General features: G+C 41.4%; 1 protein-coding gene across 1 annotated transcript; it reads left to right on the forward strand.

The window, feature by feature from the left end:
- Positions 1-3703: 3703 nt before the first annotated feature.
- LOC103315857 (adenylosuccinate synthetase-like) lies at positions 3704-6671 on the forward strand. The gene is made up of 6 exons (XM_008206796.2): positions 3704-4129; positions 4998-5100; positions 5258-5621; positions 5714-6106; positions 6168-6424; positions 6541-6671. The coding sequence occupies exons 1-6, from the start codon at positions 4004-4006 to the stop codon at positions 6606-6608; spliced, it is 1311 nt and encodes a 436-aa protein (XP_008205018.1). The 5' UTR covers positions 3704-4003; the 3' UTR covers positions 6609-6671.
- Positions 6672-11600: the final 4929 nt, after the last annotated feature.

Here is an 11600-nt window from a genome sequence, read left to right on the forward strand (position 1 = left end):
TTGCGGGATCGTTTAATTGGAAAAGTGATTTATCGGCGACTGCGATGCTTCGCGAATTAGTTAGAGTCTTATCGGTTTATTGAATTAGTGTCTAATGCTCGGTGTAATGGCGCGTGTGTTCGGCTTCTTTTTTTTAATGAAAATTGAATGCGCTTCAGACAGTAAAATAGAGAGGGAGAGAGAAGGAGCTTCGGTATGTTCTCGTCGTTTTAGAGACCGATAAATTATTGGTCACGCCGTGAAATGGAATCTTTACGGCGGTAAACTGCCAGAATAACGAATTCTTCGATAATGGCAACAAAGAGTGATACTCTCTCACTATTAAACAATTTTTTAATACGCGTCAATAATTTTATCGGTAAAAAAGAATTTACAGCCATAAGTAACAGGCCAACCCAGCAGTCACTCCGCATCCATCCAAAAACCCAGTAACATTATGTATCCTATTATTTAAAGCTGTATATTCGCTGGAACAACGGAGAGACATTGACTCATCCCTACGGTGTGCAGAGCACTGCAGAGGGGATATACTCTCGGCGCGCTCGAAAAATTGCGTCGATCGTGCCGACGGCTACACCGATAATAGGACTTTCTATATAGCTCTGGCTGGTACTGCAGCGAGAGAAAGAGGATCGCGCGCCGAGCCCTTGTATAATATAAGTGTTTATGGAGCCCATTATGCAGCTACGTACATCCACGCCTACTCTCGATCTACTTTTGCGCCGAGGCATTTCGGTCTATACCTCGTGACCTCGACGTGTTATATTGGGTAACTATATATACGGAGTCGTCTCTCGTTGTTCGCGTGGGTCAATGCGGGTGTCACTTGCGGCGGATGAACAATCGATTCGCGATCGAAAGATACATATATCTTGCTCAACTTTTAATCGTTGAAGTTGTATAGGATGAGAATGAAATGATCGCGTGTATTATGTCAGCGAAGAAAACTTTCGCTAATGATATTGTAATTATAATTTTTTTAATCAATTGTCGACGATAAGCATCTCGCGTAGGAATGTCGTAGATTATGGCTTGTTAGCCGGAATCGTAACTCGAGCCAGATAAGATTTCGAATATATTCGCACAGTTATTATACGCGTGCGTGTTATAATACGTATACGTTGTCGATTGAAAACGCACAGCATGTGCATAGAATAAAAAAGGAATAGCCCTGACAGATCCTAAGTAGCCTTTGTTTACAAGCGAGGAACAGAGAAAACAACAATAGCAAAACAAAAGGCAGATATCATTCGAGTCGTTCCTCCGCTAATTAACTCGAATCTGCACACAGATGATTAGTTATGTAAACAGTTACAATCCATTAGGCATACAATCGCAATTCTTTCATTTTTTACGCTATAACGAGTTTCGGGCTATCTCGCGCGAATCTCCCAATGACATAATTATTACTTAATCCATTTTGCAAATGGAACGCGCGAGTCTCGGGAACGATATAGCGAGCGCCTATACCTACGCGCGTACGGCGGGTATATAAGAATCGTGGGAACTCGCCCATGGCTTTTGACTCGAGCGAGAGAGTAGCTTTTGCCGTCGAGATATCCGAGGAGAGCGACGGAGTAGTGACGGTTCCATTGTCGAAAAGGAATGCCGTTTTTATAATGCTTCGATGCAAATAATGGGATGAATTTGACGACGCCGGAACTCCTTCTGGCCGCGATGCGATTGACTATTGGGATTGTCGCCGGAGGGGCAGTGTGAGAGAGGTTGTTTATGTTATCTACATCGTTATGGATATTTTGAGGGATTCGGAAGGTAATGGTTTCGAAAAAAGAATTAATTTTGATCAAATTCGCAGCGCATGACTATAAGACTGCAACTTGGAAAGCTGCGCCGATGAATCATTCTTATGTTTTGATTGTTCAAAAAGAATGTAACGTATAGCGAGTTGTTTCAGTGAGTGGTTTTTCCGCAATATTGGAAATCAGAAATTTTGCTTCCTGCTTTTTACCTTCAGATTTTTTAAATCTTGATAACGTGATTTTTTATTAATGCAATATATTTACCGTGTAAATTAATTTAAAAATAAATTAACGAATAAAACAGCACACGTTGTGATAGCCACAGACTACTATACAGATATGATTATTCATTTATTAGATAAATATATCTGGCGTATGAAAAAGCTTGTCATCGTCAGGTTGTGCAAACTGTATTCCCCAGTGGAGATAAATTATACGCCCAGCTTCTTCGCATGGCAATTTTCAATAAGAAGATTTCAGTATCTCACAGCCCGGCGACGATATAATTATACGCCTGTGAGGAGTCAATGAATCGTCTCTTGTAATTCAACTAAAGTCCAGATCATAAAGTCCCCGTCAGCGCTGGGGGTTTTAAAAAAGTCTGCAGATATCCAACGGAGAAAATGTTTCAGCGCAAGAAGATCCTTCTGATTTTCGTCGCCCTGTGCGTGGAAGCCGCAGTTTCGCTTTCGACAATCACGAGCACCAACAGAGACTGGATCTTCACTTTAAATCACCTCAGAACAATAGTCGCCTAGTTCGCCTATGCCAGCTGTGATCACGTTGGGCAGAACCTCGTGACCTAAATGGACTGCATCGTCACCGTCGAATCCAACATTTTCAACGAAGCATCTAACACAAGAATGTGCACAGATTCGCTCAGAGGATGGATACTTCATCAAGGACGACTCGTACACACTGGACATGCTGGACAGCGATAAAGCGATGGTTTACCAGGATGAAGTACCGGTTTCGGGGACTGAGAGATTAGGAGATTTCTTAAAAAAAGAACCTTTGATTTTGAAAATTAGAACGATAAACATGTCCAATTGCAGATCAACGGACTCAGATATCGTGGTGAGGCTAAAGCGTACCGCCTGGATTATGCCCGAATACTACGTTATCCCACGCGAAGGTAAATTAAACGTCGTCACGAGATCGGATCAAGCACCTTGCGACGGAAGTCTCTGCATACTGACTTACGACACTTTAGGCAAGGAAATCGGCAGAGCAACGCCAGTCATACCGAACGGTAATTCCGAACCAGGAGTTCTCATGTCTACGGACATCGTCTGGAAAATACTTTACTTTGTTTGTGAGATCGGCTGAGAAATCGATGAAAGCGCATTACGCAGAACCGCGTAACGACGTTCTGAGACCAATAGCTATCGAAGAGAAATATTTGGAGAAGGAACTACTCTACGACTTTGATTTTTTGAACGGTCGCGCGAGGTTTTTGGAGTGTTATCAAAATTCGACCTTCATCGAGTGCAAACTCATGGACGAACGCTCGAACTTGATGACGAGTGTTGCGTTCCCGGCGGAAAATGAAAAAATAAAGAAGAGTCTCCTTTTGGAAAGCAGTGGTTTTCTCTTGTTGACCGACAGCGACGATGTGAAAGATATGTACTTGTCAAAGATCGAACTAGACGGTAGTCGTCGAACGATTGGTAATTTTGAAAGATTCAGCTGCGTCGATACGCAGCGTCTTCAAGCGGGCGAAGGTAAGGTTTGCTTGGTTTCCACTTGCAAACGTCTAGACGCTACGGGAGTAGGTTTCAAGTACAAAATTAGTAAGAGATGCGTACAAATATAGAATTGTGTTGCTTAAGCTTCTTTGTTCACTATTGTAATAAAATTAATCACCCACTTATCAATTAGTATGTTATTATTCATACATATGCAATGCATTATTCAGATGTAATAAACGGTAGCAAGACATAAATAAATGAATCAAAATGATTATCAAGTCTTTCTTGTATTTTATTTAAAAATCCTGTTGCCATCTCAACCTGCTCCATGATTTTTTCAACTCCACTGTTATCTTTTGACGATAAAAATCATCAGGCTATCGTTGGCGAAATTTGGAAAAGATAAGACATTCGCACGAACGACACTGCAGCAGTTGTGGGCCAACTCGTCACACACTAAGTCCAGAGAGATTAAAAAGATTTCGTCGTGCACCAGGAAACAGCTGTAGCTAACGAGAAGAGCTAGAGCAGTAACCCGTTGCAGAACAAACAATGAGAGTCTTCGGACAGAATCAGACTAAGGTCACGGTAGTACTCGGAACCCAATGGGGCGATGAGGGCAAAGGCAGAGTCATCGACATGCTGGCCGGTGAAGTTGACGTGGTCTGCAGGTGCCAGGTAAGCATCCACTATTGCCTACTTGCATATGAGCCATTCTACGATAAGTTGGACCCTTTACGGTAGAAAAATAGAGGTCTTGCATTTCTAAGGGCATACTCACCAAGCCAAGTTTTTTTTTACATGCCTTTGGACGTATAATATGTAATGAAAAAGGGTAGCAGCTTGAAACCATATGCCAACCAAAACTTACGAGCCAATTACTGATTACCAAAAATAGCCTTCATTGCGCCGCGGGTGATTTATTACCTGCCCGAGCAAACATTATTTTTTAATAAATTACCCGGACCACTGTAAAGCTTTTTTTGATAATTAATAATTGGCCCGTAACTTTTGGTTCGCCTATAGTTTCAAGGTGCTACCTTTTTTCATTATACATATCATATATCCAAACGCATATTAAAATCTTGGCCTGGCGAGTGTGCTTTCAAAAATATAAGATCTACATTTTTCGACCGTAAATTTATTTTTTGATATCGTCGCTCCTAACGAAAGTTAGTCGCTCCAAAGAATTTTTATTAAAAAAAAAATTAATATTAAATCTCATAACTTTTAAATTTCAAAATTTTTTATCAACTTTAAAAATATTGCAATTTTATTCGTTTTAATTGGATTTTTTCATGTGGGAAAGATTTGAAATGTACTAGTCTTCGTGGCAAATCTGAAATGTTCTACTTTTCGTTAGGAGCGACGATATGATCTTGTTACGCAACAGAATAATTTATACAATATACTGTAGCTTATCGATGTGCAAATAATAATTATGTAAGACGTAAAATCCACGATTCAGATAGTGATAAACGGGTAAACCTAATCAGGTATCCTCCACAAAGAATTGATTACTTTAGATATCACCGTATTTTTGCAGGGAGGAGGCAATGCAGGCCACAATGTAGTTGTGAAAGGTGTCAAATATCGCTTTCACCTTCTACCTAGTGGAATAATTAATCCCAATTGCAAATCCGTTATAGGTATGATAATTTACTTTAATTAATTACAGCTTTAATTAAAAAAATTTAATTAACTAGTTTTATTTAATGCAGTAACTTACCCTTGGTAGAATATTATCATTATTTTTGCCACTTATTTTCATCAATAGAAATTCACTGAAATTTCGCATGTTTCTAGGCAGTGGTGTTGTCATCCATTTACCGGACTTATTCAAAGAAATAGAAGAAAATGAGGCTCGAGGTCTCAAAGATTGGCAAGACCGACTGATTATTTCTGACAGGGCTCACCTGGTTTTTGATTTTCATCAGCAACTCGATCAACTGCAAGAACTTGAAAAGGGCACTCAGTCCATAGGTACCACGAAAAAAGGAATTGGCCCAACTTATGCTAGCAAGATAGCCAGAGCTGGAATCAGAGTAGGAGAGCTCGTAGAAGACTATGACAATTTCTCCGAAAAATTTATAGCACTTGCAGCATCTTGTAAGAAAATCTTTCCTGCTCTTGAAATAGATTTGAAGGAGGAGTTAGAGCGTTACAAGGGGTCGGTATAATAATAATAATAATTATTATTATTATTTTTTTTTTAATAAAATAGTCTGTCAAAATAGTTGTAACACATTTCTGAACTTGCAGATATGCAGACCGTATCAGACCATACGTCAAAGAGACGGTGCATTACTTACATCAAGCTATCAAAGATGGAAAGAAGATTTTAGTTGAAGGTGCACAGGGAGCATTGTTGGACATAGATTTTGGAACGTATCCATATGTTACTAGTTCAAACTGTAGCATCGGTGGAGTCTGTACTGGTCTTGGACTACCGCCTTCTGTTATCGGAGAAGTTGTGGCAGTAGTGAAGGCTTACACTACTCGAATAAGTGCTGGTCCATTCCCTGCCGAGTTACTAGATGCCACGGCAGACATATTACAGAACCGAGGTTGTGAGTTTGGACACATAATAAAGCATAAAAGACGCTGTGGATGGCTTGATCTGTTCTCCTTGAAGTACACAGCGAATGTGAATGGGTGAGAATCATGGAGGATTTTCTTCTACGACTATGAATTAATTTAATTTAATTTGTTTCAGTTACACCTCAATATGCTTGACCAAAGTTGATATTTTGGATACATTGCCAAGTATCAAAGTCTGCACTGGATATCGTCTAAATGGCAAGACGATTGAGTATTTCCCTAGCAGTGCATCAAGTCTGAACAAAGTCGAACCAATCTACGAAGAGTTTGAAGGCTGGCAGACGAGTACAGAAAGTGTACGCTCTTTTGATAAGTTACCTTTAAATGCTCAGAAATACGTACGCTTCATAGAAGATTATTTGGATATTCCAGGTAAGAATCCATTTATTTATTGAGACGAACAATAATAGAATAAATGAATAAAAATAAAAACAAGCAAATTTCATATAGAAACAAGTTTGTAATTAATAGATCAATTTATTTTGCAGTTAAATGGATAGGCGTCGGCGCAGATCGAGAAAGCGTTATTACTATGTCTGACTCTCACAATTCATAGTGACGACGTGCCAATATCAACCACAATGCGTTGTATATATTGTTTAAAATCTGAAGTTGCTGTATGATGATATAAAAAAAAAAATTATAGTGATAAACATTTTTGTGTTTTTTTGTTTTCCTCATTTCAAACCCTGTACAATATTTCAAAAATAGTGCAACATATCGAAGAATAAAACCTTTACAATACAGATAGAAATTAATTAGTGTAACAGTTCATAACATTGCAAAACATGTTATCACTGTGTGGAAAACCTTTCTTTATCATGCTATATAGTCAATATAATAGTGAGTTCATTGAGCGCATTATAGATACGAACACTTCGTTTTAAACATAGATATACTATGCTCCATAAACATAGTGTCTGTAATTTAATTTTGTTATTTTGCTCTTCTCTTTTTAAATATTTAATCCTATTATTTTCTTGTCCGAATAGAATTAGAATCATTCCTTTGTGATAATGATTATCAAAAATTTATTCAGGGACATCTCAAGGGTATCATACCAATCATGGACATTTTCGTTCATCTCGTGTGATACGTAGTATATATATTTAATGACGTCCAGTAAAATTTGATACCCACATAATAATGACGATCGCCGAGCATAATATGCTAAATCGATGCGATGCTCATTAATCGCTTGACCTAGAAAATACACGACCAAATGACTATACGATAGTGTTAATGAAAAACAACATTAATTGATAAGCTTCTCGTTTGGTATATGCTTATCGTCTTGCCACCGACAGATATTCCATCGCAACATTACAGCGAGAGCTTAGTTTTCATTCGGCGACGAGATGACAGCGTGCTAAACTACAAACATGCGTTGAAATTGTGATAGTTTTTCAAAGATTTTTATAAAACACCGTTATCATAATCACAAAAGCTTTTTACGTTTTAAAATAGACCTCACGAGCACTGAAAAATGTTGCAATTCGCAAAGATCGTTCTAGTCGTCGTTCTCATCTACGCGGACGTTGTGCAACTTCTCTCCCCGAGTTTCCGAACAAGCAGCGAGTACATATTCAAAGAAGATCCGTCCAAAATAAAGTTCTCCATAGCGCCGAACAACGACTTTGCCAGATTCGCCTTCGTCTACTGCAAAAATGTCACGTACGGGATGACCTCGATGAACTGCACCGTCTTGGTAGAATCCAATATTTACGACGAATTGCGGTCCATCTCGAGAATCTGTAACGTGACCATCAACGCCAAGGACCAGTACCACATGGGCTACAACAAGCACAAGATAAACATGCTGGACCAGGACAAGGTGGTACTGAGCCACGAGGAAGAATCGTCCAACTGCACCGAGAACTATCTGAACGTACCTCGTGCCGTGAGCATACGCGTAGTGGACATGAACAGTTGCGAATCAACCGGTTCCGACATCGCGGTCGAGTTTACCAAGCGCGAGTTGGCCCATCCCGATTACTTCATCATGCCCTTCCAAGGCACTCTGAAAGTCATCGCTCACGCGAAAAATTCGCCCTGCAATTGGACCTACTGCATCTTCACCTACGACGAGACGGGAAACCGAATCGGCGAAGTGATACCGGTTTTAAAGTACACGGCCGATTACACGGGACTCCTGGTGGACCTGAGATTCTCAACCGGACCGATGCTGGGAAATCACGTGGCCATTTTCGCGGACCAATCCGACCACACTCAGAGGCTATTCTACGTGGAGCCCAAGACCGTGAGAAGCTACCGGGCGAAGGACAAAGCCTCGCAGAAGCTGCACTTCGACGTCACCTCGTCGAAGACGAACGACACGATACTGGTGTGCCTGGACAGCGACCAGTCGATAGACTGCAAGCAGTGGGACCAGAACTTCAATCTGAAGATGAACATCACGATCTGGAAGAACTACCACAAGAACTCGATCTTCAAGACGAGCTTCAGGCTGAGGAAGAGAAGCGCGTATCCGGCGTACAGGAACTACCGCGTGCCGCATACTCGGGGCCACTCGATCCTGATGTACGAACTGATGGAAGCAAAGAACTTCAAAGACGATGGGTTTCTGCTGCTGACGACCAACCGGGAGACCAATCGAGTATGGAAGATTCACAGGAACGGCCGTCGCGAGGAGCTCGGCTATTTCAACACGAAGAGGTGCTACGGAGAGTCGCACATCTACGCAAACAAGAGCGAGCTGTGCTATTTCGTGCTGTGTCAGAGTTATAACAAGGGCTTTCATCGGAGCTTCGGCTACCAGATGAGCGTCAAGTGCGCGGAGAACGTTTGATGCTCTAGATCCGACTTGTGTATATATATTTTTTTTAAACACACAATTGTTTTTAAATTAGTTAACAGATATGCCCTGGTAGAAATTGGCCGTTTTAAAATGGTGAAAAAGCTAAGAACATGGTAGTTTTCTTTGTCAGTTCTTGTTACATGATGTAACGCTGTTTGTCCTAGTTCTTTGACAGTTCTTAGATCGAGCTGTTTTTGAAAAGTAACCACCGAAGTTAATTGGTCGAATGACAACGTCTGCGTAGCTCAGTTGGCTAAAGCGTTCGGATGATTTTTCGCATGCAAATCATTATGCTATATACTTTCATTTAAAAAAATAAAAATCGAATACAAGCCTGCTAGTAATGATTTTCCAATTCTAACCTCGAATCGCCATTAACCACGTGCACCTGTGTCATGTTATTTGACCAATTATCTTCGGAAGTAAATAGTTGAGAATACTTGATCTAGAAACTGCTTAAGAACTGGGATAAAAAGCGTTACATCTTGTAACAAAAACTGACAAAGAAAACTACTGAGTTCTTAGATTGACAACCTCAGAACTTCCAAGTAATTTGGATTCCGTTTCTACCAGGGATGTGTTTACATTTATCGTCACAATTGTGAAGAATCGTACATCGAACATCAAAACTACGAATTTTATCAAATAAAAGCTCCAAACATTAATCAATTTTCCTTATTTTCCAATCACATCCACGCCGAAAAAACGAAATCTCGAGGTTCACATCCTGATCTACCAATACCCCAACGCAAGGCCTCGAGCCACCTGTACGGCCGAAAGATTCGGCAACAGAATCAAGTCCGTATCTCCGGCCGTAATCGGGCGGTAAGTATAAACCGTGCAAAGCGTCTCGATGCAATCCTGCGGTGAGAAACGTTGGTTCCTGCGCGAACAAAGCCGCAGCCTCCCACGACAATCCATCACTCCGGTACACACGAAAAGAGAGCGAATACCCCATAGGTGTATACGGTAGCAGATGGATGAGCAAAACGAGGCAGAAGAAGAGAAAAGGAAAACAAAGAGCGAAGAGGAGCTGGTAGTATAATTGAATGCGCGGGAGTGGGAGAGAGATTCACTGCGCTACCGTGTGAGAGCCGAGTATTACGCCGTGTCTCTGACATTGACACTTGGCTATAAATCGCGGCCCCGGTGAGGTGTGTGGAGAGTCGCTGGGGGATGGGTTGCGCCAGCTGATTTACCTCGGTCGTGTCGATGCTTGCACGGGCTGGTCGTTTTTTTTTCAAAATTTTTCTTGTAATCAGAGTTTGTAAAAATTCTAATGAAAACGTGACGATGGGTCGATGCAATTAAAGCGTGACTCTCATCCATAAACGCTGCATCGGATGGTATTTTTTCAAAAACAACGTTTACGTAACAAGCTCCGCAAACTAGCCGCATCCTTAGATGCAGAGATACAACAGTGAGACGATAAACTCCAGGAAAAGTAGCCCACCAGGCGAAATCCTCGAGACGGTATTATAAAGTTCGAAACAGCGCTTCGGAAGCTCTCTCGCTCGCAGCGGCACGTCTGTAGCACGCAAGTGCAAATAAACGGGCTTTCTAAGCGGCTTTACATAATATAAAACACAGCTCACACCAGTGGGTGGTTCGCGGCGTTAGATAACGGGATAGTAGCGCATCTCGAGGCGGCAGCGGCGGCACGTCCCACTTGTAAATTAAAGAAGTCGATCGGGAAAAAATCGGCTCTCGCTTGATCCGTTACGCAAGATCATACAGCCGCCGACGAAGCACAATGGAAAACCGCAGTGCTCGAGTTGCGGAGTAGGGAATACCAAAATGAGAAGTAGCCGCTGCAGTAGAGCGGAGAAATTGATTATAATAATCCAGAGAGCGCACAGAAGATCCATATACCGGACGTGTGTATTAAGGCGGTAATGACGCGCGTTTTGCTCGCGATATTGCGCGTCTCGACGTAAAAGGGCTGAATATTCAGTTGGCTCTTCCGAGAAATCCAATTATCCTCGTTCTTTTGTTCTGCAGCGGGAGAGATGTACAGGCGCGATTTGTGGAACGTAATGAGGCGAGAGGAGAAAGATGAAGGAGACGACGACAGAGAGAGAGAGAAAGAGAGCTTGAGGGGACTGTTATTATGTCATCGCGAGCTGCGGCTTCGACGAGTGTTGCTGTATGGGTACGTAAAGTACATACATTGTACATGAACGTGTCGAAATCGGGGATGAGTATTGAGTAGCGACGTGCTTGCATTGATGAGTCGTGTGTATCAGGTGGATTTTTGTTGCCGCTTTTGACGGTTGTCTGGAGGCATGCTGTGGGTGTAAGGCGCTCGAATTTTCGTCACTTCACTGAATTTTCTGATCTGCAATTGTCTCTATTTCAAGGTTTTCTTTAAATCCGTTGCAATAATAGAACATGCCTGCATGTTCGCACGATAAGTATATAAAAAAAGTAATAGCAACGTGGCGTTTTCAATTAAAAAGTTTTATTTATAGAAAAATATTCACGAAGATCATAAAAAAAATACAGGACGCATCTTCCTTTCCAACTGAAAAGAGTCAACAACATGATTCGCAAGAAAGCTCCGAATACGGTCACACAACCTCTGCACACTCGCTCTTTTACAGTATCTTATTATCTACACACACACACACACACACACGTAATACCAGCTCACCGCCACGACTCGCAGCATCCCGTCGTCGTCGTGCGGTTAAAGTTCGACATCCACTGTTTAAAGTATACGTACACACG

The sequence above is a fragment of the Nasonia vitripennis genome, chromosome 5 (genome assembly GCF_009193385.2).
Source record: "Nasonia vitripennis strain AsymCx chromosome 5, Nvit_psr_1.1, whole genome shotgun sequence".
Classification (NCBI taxonomy): domain Eukaryota; kingdom Metazoa; phylum Arthropoda; class Insecta; order Hymenoptera; family Pteromalidae; genus Nasonia; species Nasonia vitripennis.